Source organism: Poecilia mexicana, unplaced genomic scaffold (genome assembly GCF_051168715.1).
Source record: "Poecilia mexicana isolate PSO_F unplaced genomic scaffold, ASM5116871v1 scaffold_16, whole genome shotgun sequence".
NCBI lineage: Eukaryota > Metazoa > Chordata > Actinopteri > Cyprinodontiformes > Poeciliidae > Poecilia > Poecilia mexicana.
The window spans coordinates 3,480,593-3,492,037 of NW_028263385.1; the positions used below are offsets into that span (position 1 = coordinate 3,480,593).

At 53.4% G+C, this 11,445-nt stretch overlaps 2 protein-coding genes and 1 long non-coding RNA gene across 3 annotated transcripts; 1 reads left to right on the forward strand and 2 right to left on the reverse strand.

Moving 5' to 3' along the window:
- Positions 1–499: 499 nt before the first annotated feature.
- ankrd34a (ankyrin repeat domain 34A) lies at positions 500–4,588 on the reverse strand. The gene is made up of 2 exons (XM_015011532.2): positions 3,788–4,588; positions 500–2,997 (listed from the first exon to the last, which is right to left on the reverse strand). The coding sequence occupies exon 2, from the start codon at positions 2,918–2,920 to the stop codon at positions 1,325–1,327; it is 1,596 nt and encodes a 531-aa protein (XP_014867018.1). The 5' UTR covers positions 2,921–2,997; positions 3,788–4,588; the 3' UTR covers positions 500–1,324.
- A 276-nt stretch (positions 4,589–4,864) lies between these two features.
- Positions 4,865–5,369, reverse strand: LOC148154936 (uncharacterized). The gene is made up of 2 exons (XR_015765731.1): positions 5,287–5,369; positions 4,865–5,193 (listed from the first exon to the last, which is right to left on the reverse strand). It is a non-coding gene; the product is annotated as an uncharacterized LOC148154936 (long non-coding RNA).
- On the forward strand, positions 5,273–11,387 carry pnp4b (purine nucleoside phosphorylase 4b). The gene is made up of 7 exons (XM_088014247.1): positions 5,273–5,358; positions 5,506–5,678; positions 6,366–6,469; positions 6,666–6,841; positions 6,919–7,103; positions 9,678–9,757; positions 11,172–11,387. Exons 1-7 carry the CDS (start codon positions 5,336–5,338, stop codon positions 11,307–11,309), a joined length of 879 nt encoding a protein of 292 aa, XP_087870373.1. The 5' UTR covers positions 5,273–5,335; the 3' UTR covers positions 11,310–11,387.
- The last annotated feature ends 58 nt before the right edge of the window (positions 11,388–11,445 follow it).

An 11,445-nucleotide genomic window follows, 5' to 3' on the forward strand; every position in this document is an offset into this window, starting at 1 on the left:
TTATTTGATATCAATCTGGAAAAAGTCTGTAAAATAAGCGTCAGATTTAGTTTTAATTTACTGAGCTGCAGAGGAAAATGACTTGAGATCCATGAACCTGCAAGAGACCTGTTGCTGACGCTGCTGTGACCACCAGGGGTCAGTCTTTGCACATCAGCAAACCCTTAAAATGAGATTGGAGCATTCAGTTTGTGAACAAAAAAGCGTCACCTTCAGGCTGATTTAAAATATAACTGACAGACAGCAAAGCCCCGCCCCCTGACAAATTTATGAAAATGTCACCAAAGTGGGCGGAGCCAAGTGTGGGGATAAGGGAGGGGTAAGCACTGATGCCAGCTGAGTGACGTAAAGCTGGAACCAACAGGAAAAATCAACTGCAGTAGCTACCCTTCAGCCTAATGAGGGCAGCACTGACACTGCTTTAGATAGAAATAATGCAGAATTAAACAAATTTGCATGAAAATCTCTGTACAGATAAATAAAGACAGAACTCTTAAGAACCGGTTATAGAGAGTTTATCAGCAAAATCAAGTCGATTTGGGGGTTTAGTTGCTCTGTCTTGGTTTGAGGTTGTTAAAGAAAAAGTTCTTGTAGAGTTTGGTTCTGTGCCAGAAGTGCCTCTGATCCTCAGGAGTCAGGGTTCACCTCGCCTGCATCAGACACTCCTCAGGTTCTTGCTGAGATCTGCAGAAAATCTGGACCAGAGTTCCAATTCTGAGCAGTTCAGTACCTTCCCTGCAGCCATGTAGCCTCTGATCCTGGTTGGAGAGGTCCTGAAGATCATCCACATCAGAGAAATCGACCCGGTTACATTACAGGACCGGTTCTGATCCAGAATACAGTGATGAGAGGAGGTTCATTCAGTTCTCCATGCTTTGGATGGTGTGTCTTTAGAGGACCATCCCTAACTCTCTGAGATGCCCCCACACCTCAGCAGAGATGCCACCAGAACCCAGGGTTGACCACTGGCTGGATCTTGGAGGGTTTGGTCTGAAAGGTTCTGGTCCTGTAGGGGCCACTGTGTCCCTGTGACCCACCTGGAGGTTCAGGATCCACCTGATTGTCGAGTGCCCAGCACCAAGATGTCGTCATACAGGACCATCCCTGAATCAAACGTACCTCCAAGTTGATGTTTTAGATGGGGAAAAGTTCTGATTCGGCTCCAGGGAACATCCCATTGGATCAGAACCGTCACTTTGGCCCAAACCTCAGTGAACAGAACTGATCCAGTCAGGTGGTGTCAAACAAAGCTCACCTCAGTCACCAGGATCTGGTGTCAGCTAGGACTCAGCAGCTACCCATCATGCTTTGTTGCCTCCTGTCATCAGTCCCCATTGGACTCAACCACCTTCTCAGCCAGGATCTCCTGGAAGGTGGAGAGCTGCTTCATCTGCTCTGTCTGCATGGAGTGCCTCCTCATCAACTTCTTCTTCATCTTGAATTCGGGGCCCCGCTTGGGAGATATCGGGGCAATGGGGACCAGAATCTTGTGTCCACTGTGAATGGGGGAGGTGGGTTTTCCATTGGCGCGAATGTCAGGAATGGGTCTGTGGGGGTTGATGTTGAGAGGAGGCAGGAAGCCGGGCCTAGTGTGGGAGATGTGGTCCAGCAGCATCGTCCCAGACCCGCGGCGTTCCAGCAGACCTGGGGGCCGACGGCGCACGGTGATGGGTGACACCGAGTTGGGGATGTTCTCAAGAGACTCCCTGGATGAGCTGGTCACTAGGGACAATGGGGAGGCGTTATACCGTCGCCGTTCCACTGACACCCGCCCGGAGTCCGGCGATCCAGGGATGGACTCTGGACAAAGATGAGTGTCGGACTCATAGTGCTCCATGCGGCTCAGTTTAGGGTGCACCAGAAGCCGGATACCCCCAGGCCCCCCGGCGTTCTCCTGGGGCTCAGGGGCGGTGTTTCTCCGGTACAGGATCTGGTGCTGCTGCACCTTGTCGGCCCAGGACGTGGCAGAGAGGCCAGTGCAGTCCTCGGAGCAGGACCGGTCAATGAGTTTGGGAGAGCAGGGGTCGTGCGTCTCGATGCTGTGTCGTCGTGACAACCGATTCTGGACCAGCCCCGAGATGGATAGGCCGTTCATCTTGGCTGTGGCTCTGCTCAGGTCGCTACTGCCCTCTTCCCCCAGACCCGGGTCCAGTCGGTCTGGAGGAACTCCACTCAGCACCGAGGGTGCCACCAGGCCCCAGGGCTCCGAGTTCAGCCTCTTCAGAAGCTTCCGCGGCGGGGGCCGCTTCTCACCTGGAGGCCGAGCCGAAGGCAGTGGTAAGGCCGAGGTGAGCGCAAAGCTGAAGATTCCCTCCTTGTCATTGGTCTTGTCCCCTGCAGGTGACGCAGTGCCGATCTCCACTTCTGAAGGAGACATGCAAGCAGGGGATAGTTTGTCCACGATGCCAGGCGAGGGTGGCGAGTTCAGGTACTGCTTGGTCTTCTTGGTGCCCGATGGAGATGTGTCAGTGGTGATAATGATCACCTCCTTGCCTTTGGCCTTGCAGGCGTCCAGCAGCACCTGCAGCGTGTCGCGGTCTCCCCTGTTGATGGCATGGACCAGGGCGGAGGCACCGGCATAGTCTCTGAGGCTGGGGTCTGCCCCGTTCTCCAGCAGCAGGGCCACCACCTCACGCCCTGCCCGCTCGGCGCAGGCATGCATTAGCGCCGTGCGGCCGCTCTTGTCTGGGATGTTGGGGTCAGCACCTTTCTCCAGCAGGTAGCGGACCATCCTTTGGCGGGTCTGCGGGTCGTCATAGCTCCCCAGGCAGGCGGCGGAGATGGGTGTCTCTCCCCGTTCATTGCCTTCATTGATGTAGGCTCCGCCCTCCAGCAGCAGCCGGGCAAGGCGTAGCTTTCCCTGGAACACAGCTTTGAGGAGAGCGTTCCCCTCTGTCTGCAAGGGCCCTCCATCTCCCATGATCCTTTGCCTCTCCTACACCTGCAGTCCACTGGAAGCTCGCTCAAGACTAGACATCCTCTCTGAAGTCACATGACCTGCAGGAGAAAGACACGGCACTTAGACATGAACATCTGCAGAGACAGAAAAGACTGCTGCCGTCTGATTGGTTGGAATGATCTGTGACATCATCAGATGGTGATGCAGGAGTTATCCCAGCTGCTCTGCAGATCCATCATCATCATCATGAGATGATGGTCCTGAATGTCTGAGCAGCTGATCTCATTTGATACAAGTCATGCACTTCCCACTTCGACCACAGAGGGCGCTCTATCAATTAACAACACTTTACAGAATTTCTTCTTCTTCTGCTTATTACAAAACAGTTAGTCCATCCATCCAACATTCATCCAACAAACTATCCAACCGTTCATCCATCCAACGGTTGTTGCCATGGTAACTGTCTTCATCGATCGTGACTGGTCTCTTACTGGTCAGACCTGGAGTTGCAGCATTAATCCGGGTCAAAACGCGCCCTGTCCTGCGTGTGTTCAATCGGCCACATGATGATGATGATGATGATGATAATAATGATAAAGCTGTGAAGGAATGCGGCGTCACCGTTGCTACGTCACCGCGCCACTCTGACGCATCACTTTCTATATTTACCCAGCACCTGCACGAGCGTGTGCGCGTGAATTGACCGCAGCAGCGCGCGCACTCACACTCACGCAAGGAGGAGATGGACGGTGTTTCTTCATCACCATTTCAACATTTGCACGAGCAGAACCTCGGGCACGCGCCCACTGTTAAAGCTGATGATGACAATAAGGGGGTGATGAAGATGACGAAGGACGGAGGGATGAAAAGGAGGAAGGCTAGTCTTACCGCAGCTGAAGAAGCGGCTTCCTCCTCTTCCTCAGCTGGTTTCGACCGACTGACGGAGCCGCTGCGCGACTCTTCCTCCTCCTCCTCTTCGTCCTCCTCTTCCTCCCAGCCCTAATTAACCCTTAGAGCTCAGTCAGATCTGAGCTGATCATAAAGCAGCCTTACTGTCTCCATAGCAACACTCACTTCCTGGTGCCTGCCGAAGACTTCTGGTCCAGGCACGTAAACATCCAGAACCAGAACTCAGCAGAACTGCAGTTGTAGCTGCAGTTCCCTCTGCGTCCAGCAGGGGGCGGCGCAGGGAGCGAGTGGCAGCAGCAGAAACACCTGACCACTGACACACGACCAATCGGATCGTCTGTCCCGTTTGGAGCTGGGCCTCCAGGTGGCAGCAGAGAGCAGCGTCGGGCCAGACTGAGGTCTTCCTGGATCCAGTTCTGTTTCTAACCCGGGTTCTGATACACAGCCTGAACAACTGAGGAGTTAAACACCTGCTGTGGACCCAGGAGTCCTGTGGCAGAACCAGAACCAGGAGCTGGCAGCGCCAGCAGAGGTTCTGTCAGGTTCTGCCAAGATGAAAGCAATGGAGAGGCGGGGAGTCAGATTTCAGACGCTTTCAGATGGGATGTTGAACCCTGGAGGGAAAGTTCTGGTCCAGATCCAATCAGTTGGATGGAGGATCAGGATCCGATCAGGACCTGGAGGTCACCTGGACAACGCAGGTCATGGATCACCTGGTGATGTCACAAAGCGCAGGAACCCTCAGACTGATGGAGCGTCAACCTGATCACTGAGCTGCTGAAGTTAAAAATAAAATACTGCAGAACACACACATATACACACGCACACAGACACACACGCACGCGCACACACTCTGTTGCTATTGTAGATTCCCAGTTTCTATGGCAACCAGAGCTGGATTTCTGCAGAAGGTTCCCACAGTGACACACACCCTGCTGGTCTGAGGGACAGACTGGAGGACAGACTGGAGGACAGACTGGAGGACAGACTGGAGGACAGACTGAGGGACAGAAAACAAATATCACATTCAGTTCATGTTTTATAAATGTTTGAAAATTAAGTCAAAATATTAACATTTATTTTGTTTTTTAATTTCTCCGTTTTTAGGTAAAACAGCTGAACAAACTAAACACAAACTTGATTCAACAAATTAAACATTTTCATCCTAAACAAGTAAAACTGATGGGTTCTGATGGGTCCGGTTGGCTCCGTCCCTCCAGAACCACTTCTGACCCGGTTTCAGTGAATGTGCGCAGGAGGGCTTTGCTGATTGGATGGACCCGTACCGACCTGTGCTGGGTTAGAACCAGAACCAGGTCTGCTGTAGGTCCAGTTCCCCTGTGAGCCAGCTGACCTCACCTGATTGGTTGTTCTGGCTGAACAAACTGTAGAGGTCAAAGGGCAAAGTCACATGGAGTCAATGCACCAGAGAGTGTTTGTGTGACTGAAATCAGCCAATCAGAGGAGAGGACACTGACCTCCTCTTCCTCTTCCTCCTCTTCCTCCTGGTGACTCTGCAGCCTGACGATGCTCAGCAAAGGAAGCTCCTGGTGAGACCCGCTCCAGACAGGTTCTGTTGGTTCTGTTTGGTTCTGTAGACCAGGTGGTCCAGGCTGAACAGGTTCTGCAGCCGGTCCAATTCACACTGACTGCAGCTCAGAACAGAACCTGATTCTGCTCATCTGACCCGCTTCCAGCTGCTGCTCCTTTGATGACTACAAGCTGACCACCGAATGGCTCCAGAACCAGACCCGGCACCGACCCAAAGTGGCTGTGATCTGCGGGTCCGGACTCGGCCTGTTGGCTGAAGCCGCCGCTGACAAGCAGACCTTCAGGTACCAGGACATCCCCAACTTCCCCGTTAGCACAGGTGAGTGGGCGGGGTCGCAGCATGAGTGGGCGGGGTCACAGAATGGGTGGGCGGGGTCGCAGCATGAGTGGGCGGGGTCACAGCAAGGGTGGGCGGGGTCACATCATGAGTGGGCGGGGTCGCAGCATGAGTGGGCGGGGTCATCTAAATGGAATCAGATTCATTTAGCTGCTTAGTGACTCAGTGGTTGTTCTTATTCTTGCTAACTGCTTAGCATTAGCCCAATATGCTAGCGCCACCTGCTGGTGAGGAATGAGGACCAAATGTCTCCATCGGCTCTCACCCAGGATGTGAAGGTTGAAGGCAGAATCCATCCTGGTAGTTTGTACTTCATGAGTCTCTTGGCAGGTCTCGCCTCCGCTCTGATTGGTTACTACACCAAACCCAGTAAACCCAATAAACCCAGTCCTCCCAGTGGTCAGCTGGTAGAAATGAACCAATCTCTGAATCTAGACTGGATTCATGATGATGAAACTAAATTAAATGAATTCATGATGCAGAGCCAGTTGTCCTCCGTCCTCCATCTTCCCTCCTTCCCGAGGCTCCGCCCCTTTTCTCCAACTTTTCATCCTGTTGGCGGCCTCTGGCTAATCTCACTGGGAGCTGCTTCCCCCAACCTAGTTCAATCCTGGATGATGACGATGTGTCTGAGCTGTTGCCATGGTAACCACTGTCTCTGCTCTCCAGTCCCAGGCCATGAAGGATGCCTGGTGTTTGGGACGATCGAGGAGACGCCCTGTGTCTTCATGAAGGGACACTTCCACCTGTACGAAGGTTACTCCCTCTGCCAGGTGGGTCGTCCTCATTGCTACCCAGCATGCACTGGGGCGGGGCGGGGCAGATGCCTACGGCTGATTCTACTTCTGTGTCCAAACAAAGTATTGCTGGTTGAGAGTTTTGTCTTTGTGTTAACCCTAACCCTCTTCCCCCCTCCCCGTACCCCTCTGGTCTCCCCCATCCCCGTCTTGTCCCCCTGTTCACCACAAGGTGACCTTTCCAGTTCGGATCTTTAAGCTGCTGGGTGTGGACTCTCTCCTGGTGACCAACGCCTCGGGGGGGATCTGTCCGGACTTCAAGGTTGGGGACATCATGGTGATCCGGGATCACATCAACCTGCCAGGTTTCGCCGGCCAGCACCCTCTCTGCGGACCCAACGACGAGCGGTGAGGCGCCGCGATGCAGCGACCGCAGCTCCAACCCTATTCCGTCACAGTAAACCTGTCCTCTGTCCCCCGTCCAGGTTCGGGACGCGGTTCCCCTGCATGTCGGACGCCTACAGCAAAGAACTGCGGACGCTGGCGCTGGACGTGGCCTCTGACCTCGGCTGCAGCGTCCGCACCGGCGTCTACTGCATGGTGAGCGGACCCAACTTCGAGACCATCGCCGAGGCCCGCATGCTGCTGACACTGGGCTGCGACTGCGTGGGTAAGACAGGGACGGGGGTCGGGGGCAGACATGGTTCTGGGCAGGGGCGCAACTACATATTATTCAGGTGGATGCGAAAACATAAATCGGCCCCCCTCCCCTCCCCCCCAAGGAAGGTACGTAAGGGTGAAGGGGCGTAGAAAACATACGGTCGCTCTATTCGTATGAGCGATCGTATGTTTACCCCCCCCCACCCCCCCCAGACGAAGACACGTGAAAGGTTAAACTCGCTACATTTACATTTTTACATGTGCGCGAGGTGAAGGAGCGTCAGGGCGCGATGAAGCGAAGGCATCATCGGGGCGCCGCCCCCTCCAGACGGGGTTTTGACGCCCCCTCTGGTGCAGCGCCCCTATGCGTTGCATGCCCACTTTTTGCGCCACTGGTTCTGGGCGTAATGTCCTGGTGAGATCGTCCTTCAACTCGTCCATGTCTGTGATTGATGTCTTCATGTTTAGGGTTCTCTATCATCTTTCCGTCCTCCGACGTCTCTCTGAATGTCCCTGCTTGTCGTTTTGTTCTGGTGTCCAGAGACCTCATGTCTAAAGCAGCATGCGCACAAAAACTGTGCGGTGCCATATTTTATGCACAAGTCGGCATGCATAAAAATGAAAGTTTGCGTAAATATACGCAAACTTTTGACCTGCCGTGAGATTGTGCAGCAGCCATGCAAACTTTATCTATGAACAATAATAAACTACAAAGAGTCAAAACTCACATAAATCCACTGAAACCTGATTCAGTTATTTAGACCAGGAAGCATCAAACCTGATGATTTTATGATTTTAATATTTTAGTGTTTAAATGATGAAACTGAACCACATTTATCCTCAGACAATAACCTGAAAAATAAAGAAAATAAACTAAAGGAAGGTAAAACTTCCCTCTGAGTGAATAATAACTTCCTCAGTTTGTCTCATAAAGATGTAACTCATCGTCTGAAAGCATCTGAGGCTCATTTCATTCTGACTGGAGAGAAAACAGGCTGATCAGCAGATGGATCCACCAGGTTCGGTTCTGATCAGGAGACGATCAGGTCCATCAGCAGCTGATCCAGGTGAGCCGCTACCTGAGGAGCTTTGGCTCTGATGGAGGATTGATCACAGATCAGATCCATCTGATGGTCCATCAGCGTTTAGATTCATCCAGACTGATCATCCTGGAGCTCAGAGCAGAACTTAGAGCGGTACCAGCGGTACCGGTACCGGTCCAGCTGCAGCCGTCCTCCAGTGGAGCCGCCCGCTTTGTGAAAGCGCCTTATGGACAGAAAGCATCTCTACTCTGTGAATGCAGCTTCTGCTGCTGCAGCAGGTCCGACCCGGAGGCTCTGCTGCAGCAGCAGGTCCGACCCGGAGGCTCTGCTGCTGCAGCAGGTCCGACCCGACGCTCTGCTGCTGCAGCAGGTCCGACCCGGAGGCTCTGCTGCAGCAGCAGGTCCGACCCGGAGGCTCTGCTGCAGCAGCAGGTCCGACCCGGAGGCTCTGCTGCAGCAGCAGGTCCGACCCGGAGGCTCTGCTGCAGCAGCAGGTCCGACCCGGAGGCTCCGACCAGACAGCTTTACTCTTTACTTTCTAGGGTTTCTTTAATCGTTTTAGTTTTGTGAGGTGACCTCATGAGGCCTGAAAGCAGCTTTTAAATAAACTATATTATTATTATTATAGATGCTTATACTGCTGTTAGCCAGGATGGTTGCCATGGTTACTGCTTCAGGTGCCGGCAGACTTCCAGGTATTTATACTAATTTACATTAATATGTATTCATGGAGGCGACAGGCGGAGCAGCAGCTGCTCCGTTTCCCCCAAATCAGGATTTATAGAGGAAAGGTGAGCAGGTCTGATTGCAGCACGGCTTCATACATCTGGATTTTTTTGTTCGCTGCACTTTTCTAAATTTGTCCTACGCCAAGTTTCAGTGTGAAAACAGCGCAGGGTTTGATACACGAGGCCCCTGATGAATCCTGATCTTGGCCCAGATGGAGCCGGTTCTGGAGATCAGATGGGTTGTCCAGGAACAGAACATCATGAATCTATTAAAGCTCAACATCCAACATCCTGGATTCTGTCCTCCTGCACCTCTGACTTCACAACACCAGAACCAGAACCGATCAAAAGTCCATCCAGATAATTTTTACAGTGAACCTGATCTGAAGACAGAAGTTGCGTCTCCCTGCGATCCGGTTCCGGTTCTGAATCTGAATCCGGTTCTATCGTCCATCACAATCTGACCAAAGATCCAAATCATGAAACGTGAATCTGAAAGTGGAGATAAAAAGCAGACGGACGATTTTGATCCAACATACTGCAAGAAGATGCTGAAATTAATCAACTGGGACTCACAGACCCGTGCTTTGACTAGGCCATACCCCTGTGGAGCAGAACAGAGACTGATGTCCTCTGTCAGTGAGAGACAGCGAGTCGTTGTGGCTAACGCTCGCTTGTTATGATGTGCTTTTCTCACCTGCTGAGCTGCAGTCCCACACCTGACTGATTCACTGAACGTCTGGAAATGTGTCAACGATGGTTGGATGTTAGATGATGGCTGGGTGTCATAGTGACGTCTGCTCGTCTGTCCAGGAATGTCGATGGTCCCTGAAGTCACCGTGGCGAAGCACTGCGGACTCAGAGTTCTGGGTTTGACCCTCGTCACCAACAAGGTCTCTGACAGGACACTGTCCTGTCCTCACCTGTCTCTGCCTGTCCTCACCTGTCTCTACCTGTCCTCACCTGTCTCTCCCTGTCCTCACCTGTCTCTCCCTGTCCTCACCTGTCTCTACCTGTCCTCACCTGTCTCTGCCTGTCCTCACCTGTCTCTGCCTGTCCTCACCTGTCTCTGCCTGTCCTCACCTGTCTCTACCTGTCTCTGCCTGTCCTCACCTGTCTCTACCTGTCCTCACCTGTCTCTGCCTGTCCTCACCTGTCTCTGCCTGTCCTCACCTGTCTCTACCTGTCCTCACCTGTCTCTGCCTGTCTCTACCTGTCTCTCCCTGTCCTCACCTGTCTCTGCCTGTCCTCACCTGTCTCTACCTGTCTCTGCCTGTCCTCACCTGTCTCTGCCTGTCCTCACCTGTCTCTACCTGTCCTCACCTGTCTCTCCCTGTCCTCACCTGTCTCTCCCTGTCCTCACCTGTCTCTGCCTGTCCTCACCTGTCTCTCCCTGTCCTCACCTGTCTCTCCCTGTCCTCACCTGTCTCTACCTGTCCTCACCTGTCTCTGCCTGTCCTCACCTGTCTCTGCCTGTCCTCACCTGTCTCTGCCTGTCCTCACCTGTCTCTACCTGTCTCTGCCTGTCCTCACCTGTCTCTACCTGTCCTCACCTGTCTCTGCCTGTCCTCACCTGTCTCTGCCTGTCCTCACCTGTCTCTACCTGTCCTCACCTGTCTCTGCCTGTCTCTACCTGTCTCTCCCTGTCCTCACCTGTCTCTGCCTGTCCTCACCTGTCCTCACCTGTCTCTACCTGTCCTCACCTGTCTCTGCCTGTCCTCACCTGTCTCTACCTGTCTCTGCCTGTCCTCACCTGTCTCTACCTGTCCTCACCTGTCTCTGCCTGTCCTCACCTGTCTCTACCTGTCTCTGCCTGTCCTCACCTGTCTCTGCCTGTCCTCACCTGTCTCTGCCTGTCCTCACCTGTCTCTCCCTGTCCTCACCTGTCTCTCCCTGTCCTCACCTGTCTCTGCCTGTCCTCACCTGTCTCTCCCTGTCCTCACCTGTCTCTCCCTGTCCTCACCTGTCTCTACCTGTCCTCACCTGTCTCTGCCTGTCCTCACCTGTCTCTACCTGTCCTCACCTGTCTCTACCTGTCCTCACCTGTCTCTGCCTGTCCTCACCTGTCCTCACCTGTCCTCACCTGTCTCTACCTGTCCTCACCTGTCTCTGCCTGTCCTCACCTGTCTCTACCTGTCTCTGCCTGTCCTCACCTGTCTCTACCTGTCCTCACCTGTCTCTGCCTGTCCTCACCTGTCTCTACCTGTCTCTGCCTGTCCTCACCTGTCTCTACCTGTCCTCACCTGTCTCTGCCTGTCCTCACCTGTCTCTGCCTGTCCTCACCTGTCTCTGCCTGTCCCTCTGCAGGTGTCCCTGGACTACAGCCGTGAGGAGAAGGTGAACCATGATGAGGTCCTGGAGATCTGCAAGATGAGGGCGGAGCTTCTGCAGAAGCTGGTCTCCACTTTGATTGGCCGCTGTCAGCAGAACATCAACACACACTGAGACACACACACACACACACACCTGTCGCTGCTCCTGGTTTCCAGTCGATTTCTGTTCACAATAAAAGTGAAGAACCTTCTTGGGTCTCCGCGTCTCTTTAGAACCTCCAGAACTTTCTGACCCAGCAGTTTGTCAG

Bases quoted from the DNA above. Each gene is read 5' to 3' on its own strand.
- pnp4b (XM_088014247.1), top strand. From the start codon at position 5,336: ATGCTCAGCAAAGGAAGCTCCTG. The intron at 5,679-6,365 runs GTGAGTGGGCGG...TCTGCTCTCCAG, and splicing joins CAACTTCCCCGTTAGCACAG to TCCCAGGCCATGAAGGATGC. The intron at 6,842-6,918 runs GTGAGGCGCCGC...TCCCCCGTCCAG, and splicing joins TGCGGACCCAACGACGAGCG to GTTCGGGACGCGGTTCCCCT.
- ankrd34a (XM_015011532.2), bottom strand. From the start codon at position 2,920: ATGGGAGATGGAGGGCCCTTGCAGACAGAGGGGAACGCTCTCCTCAAA.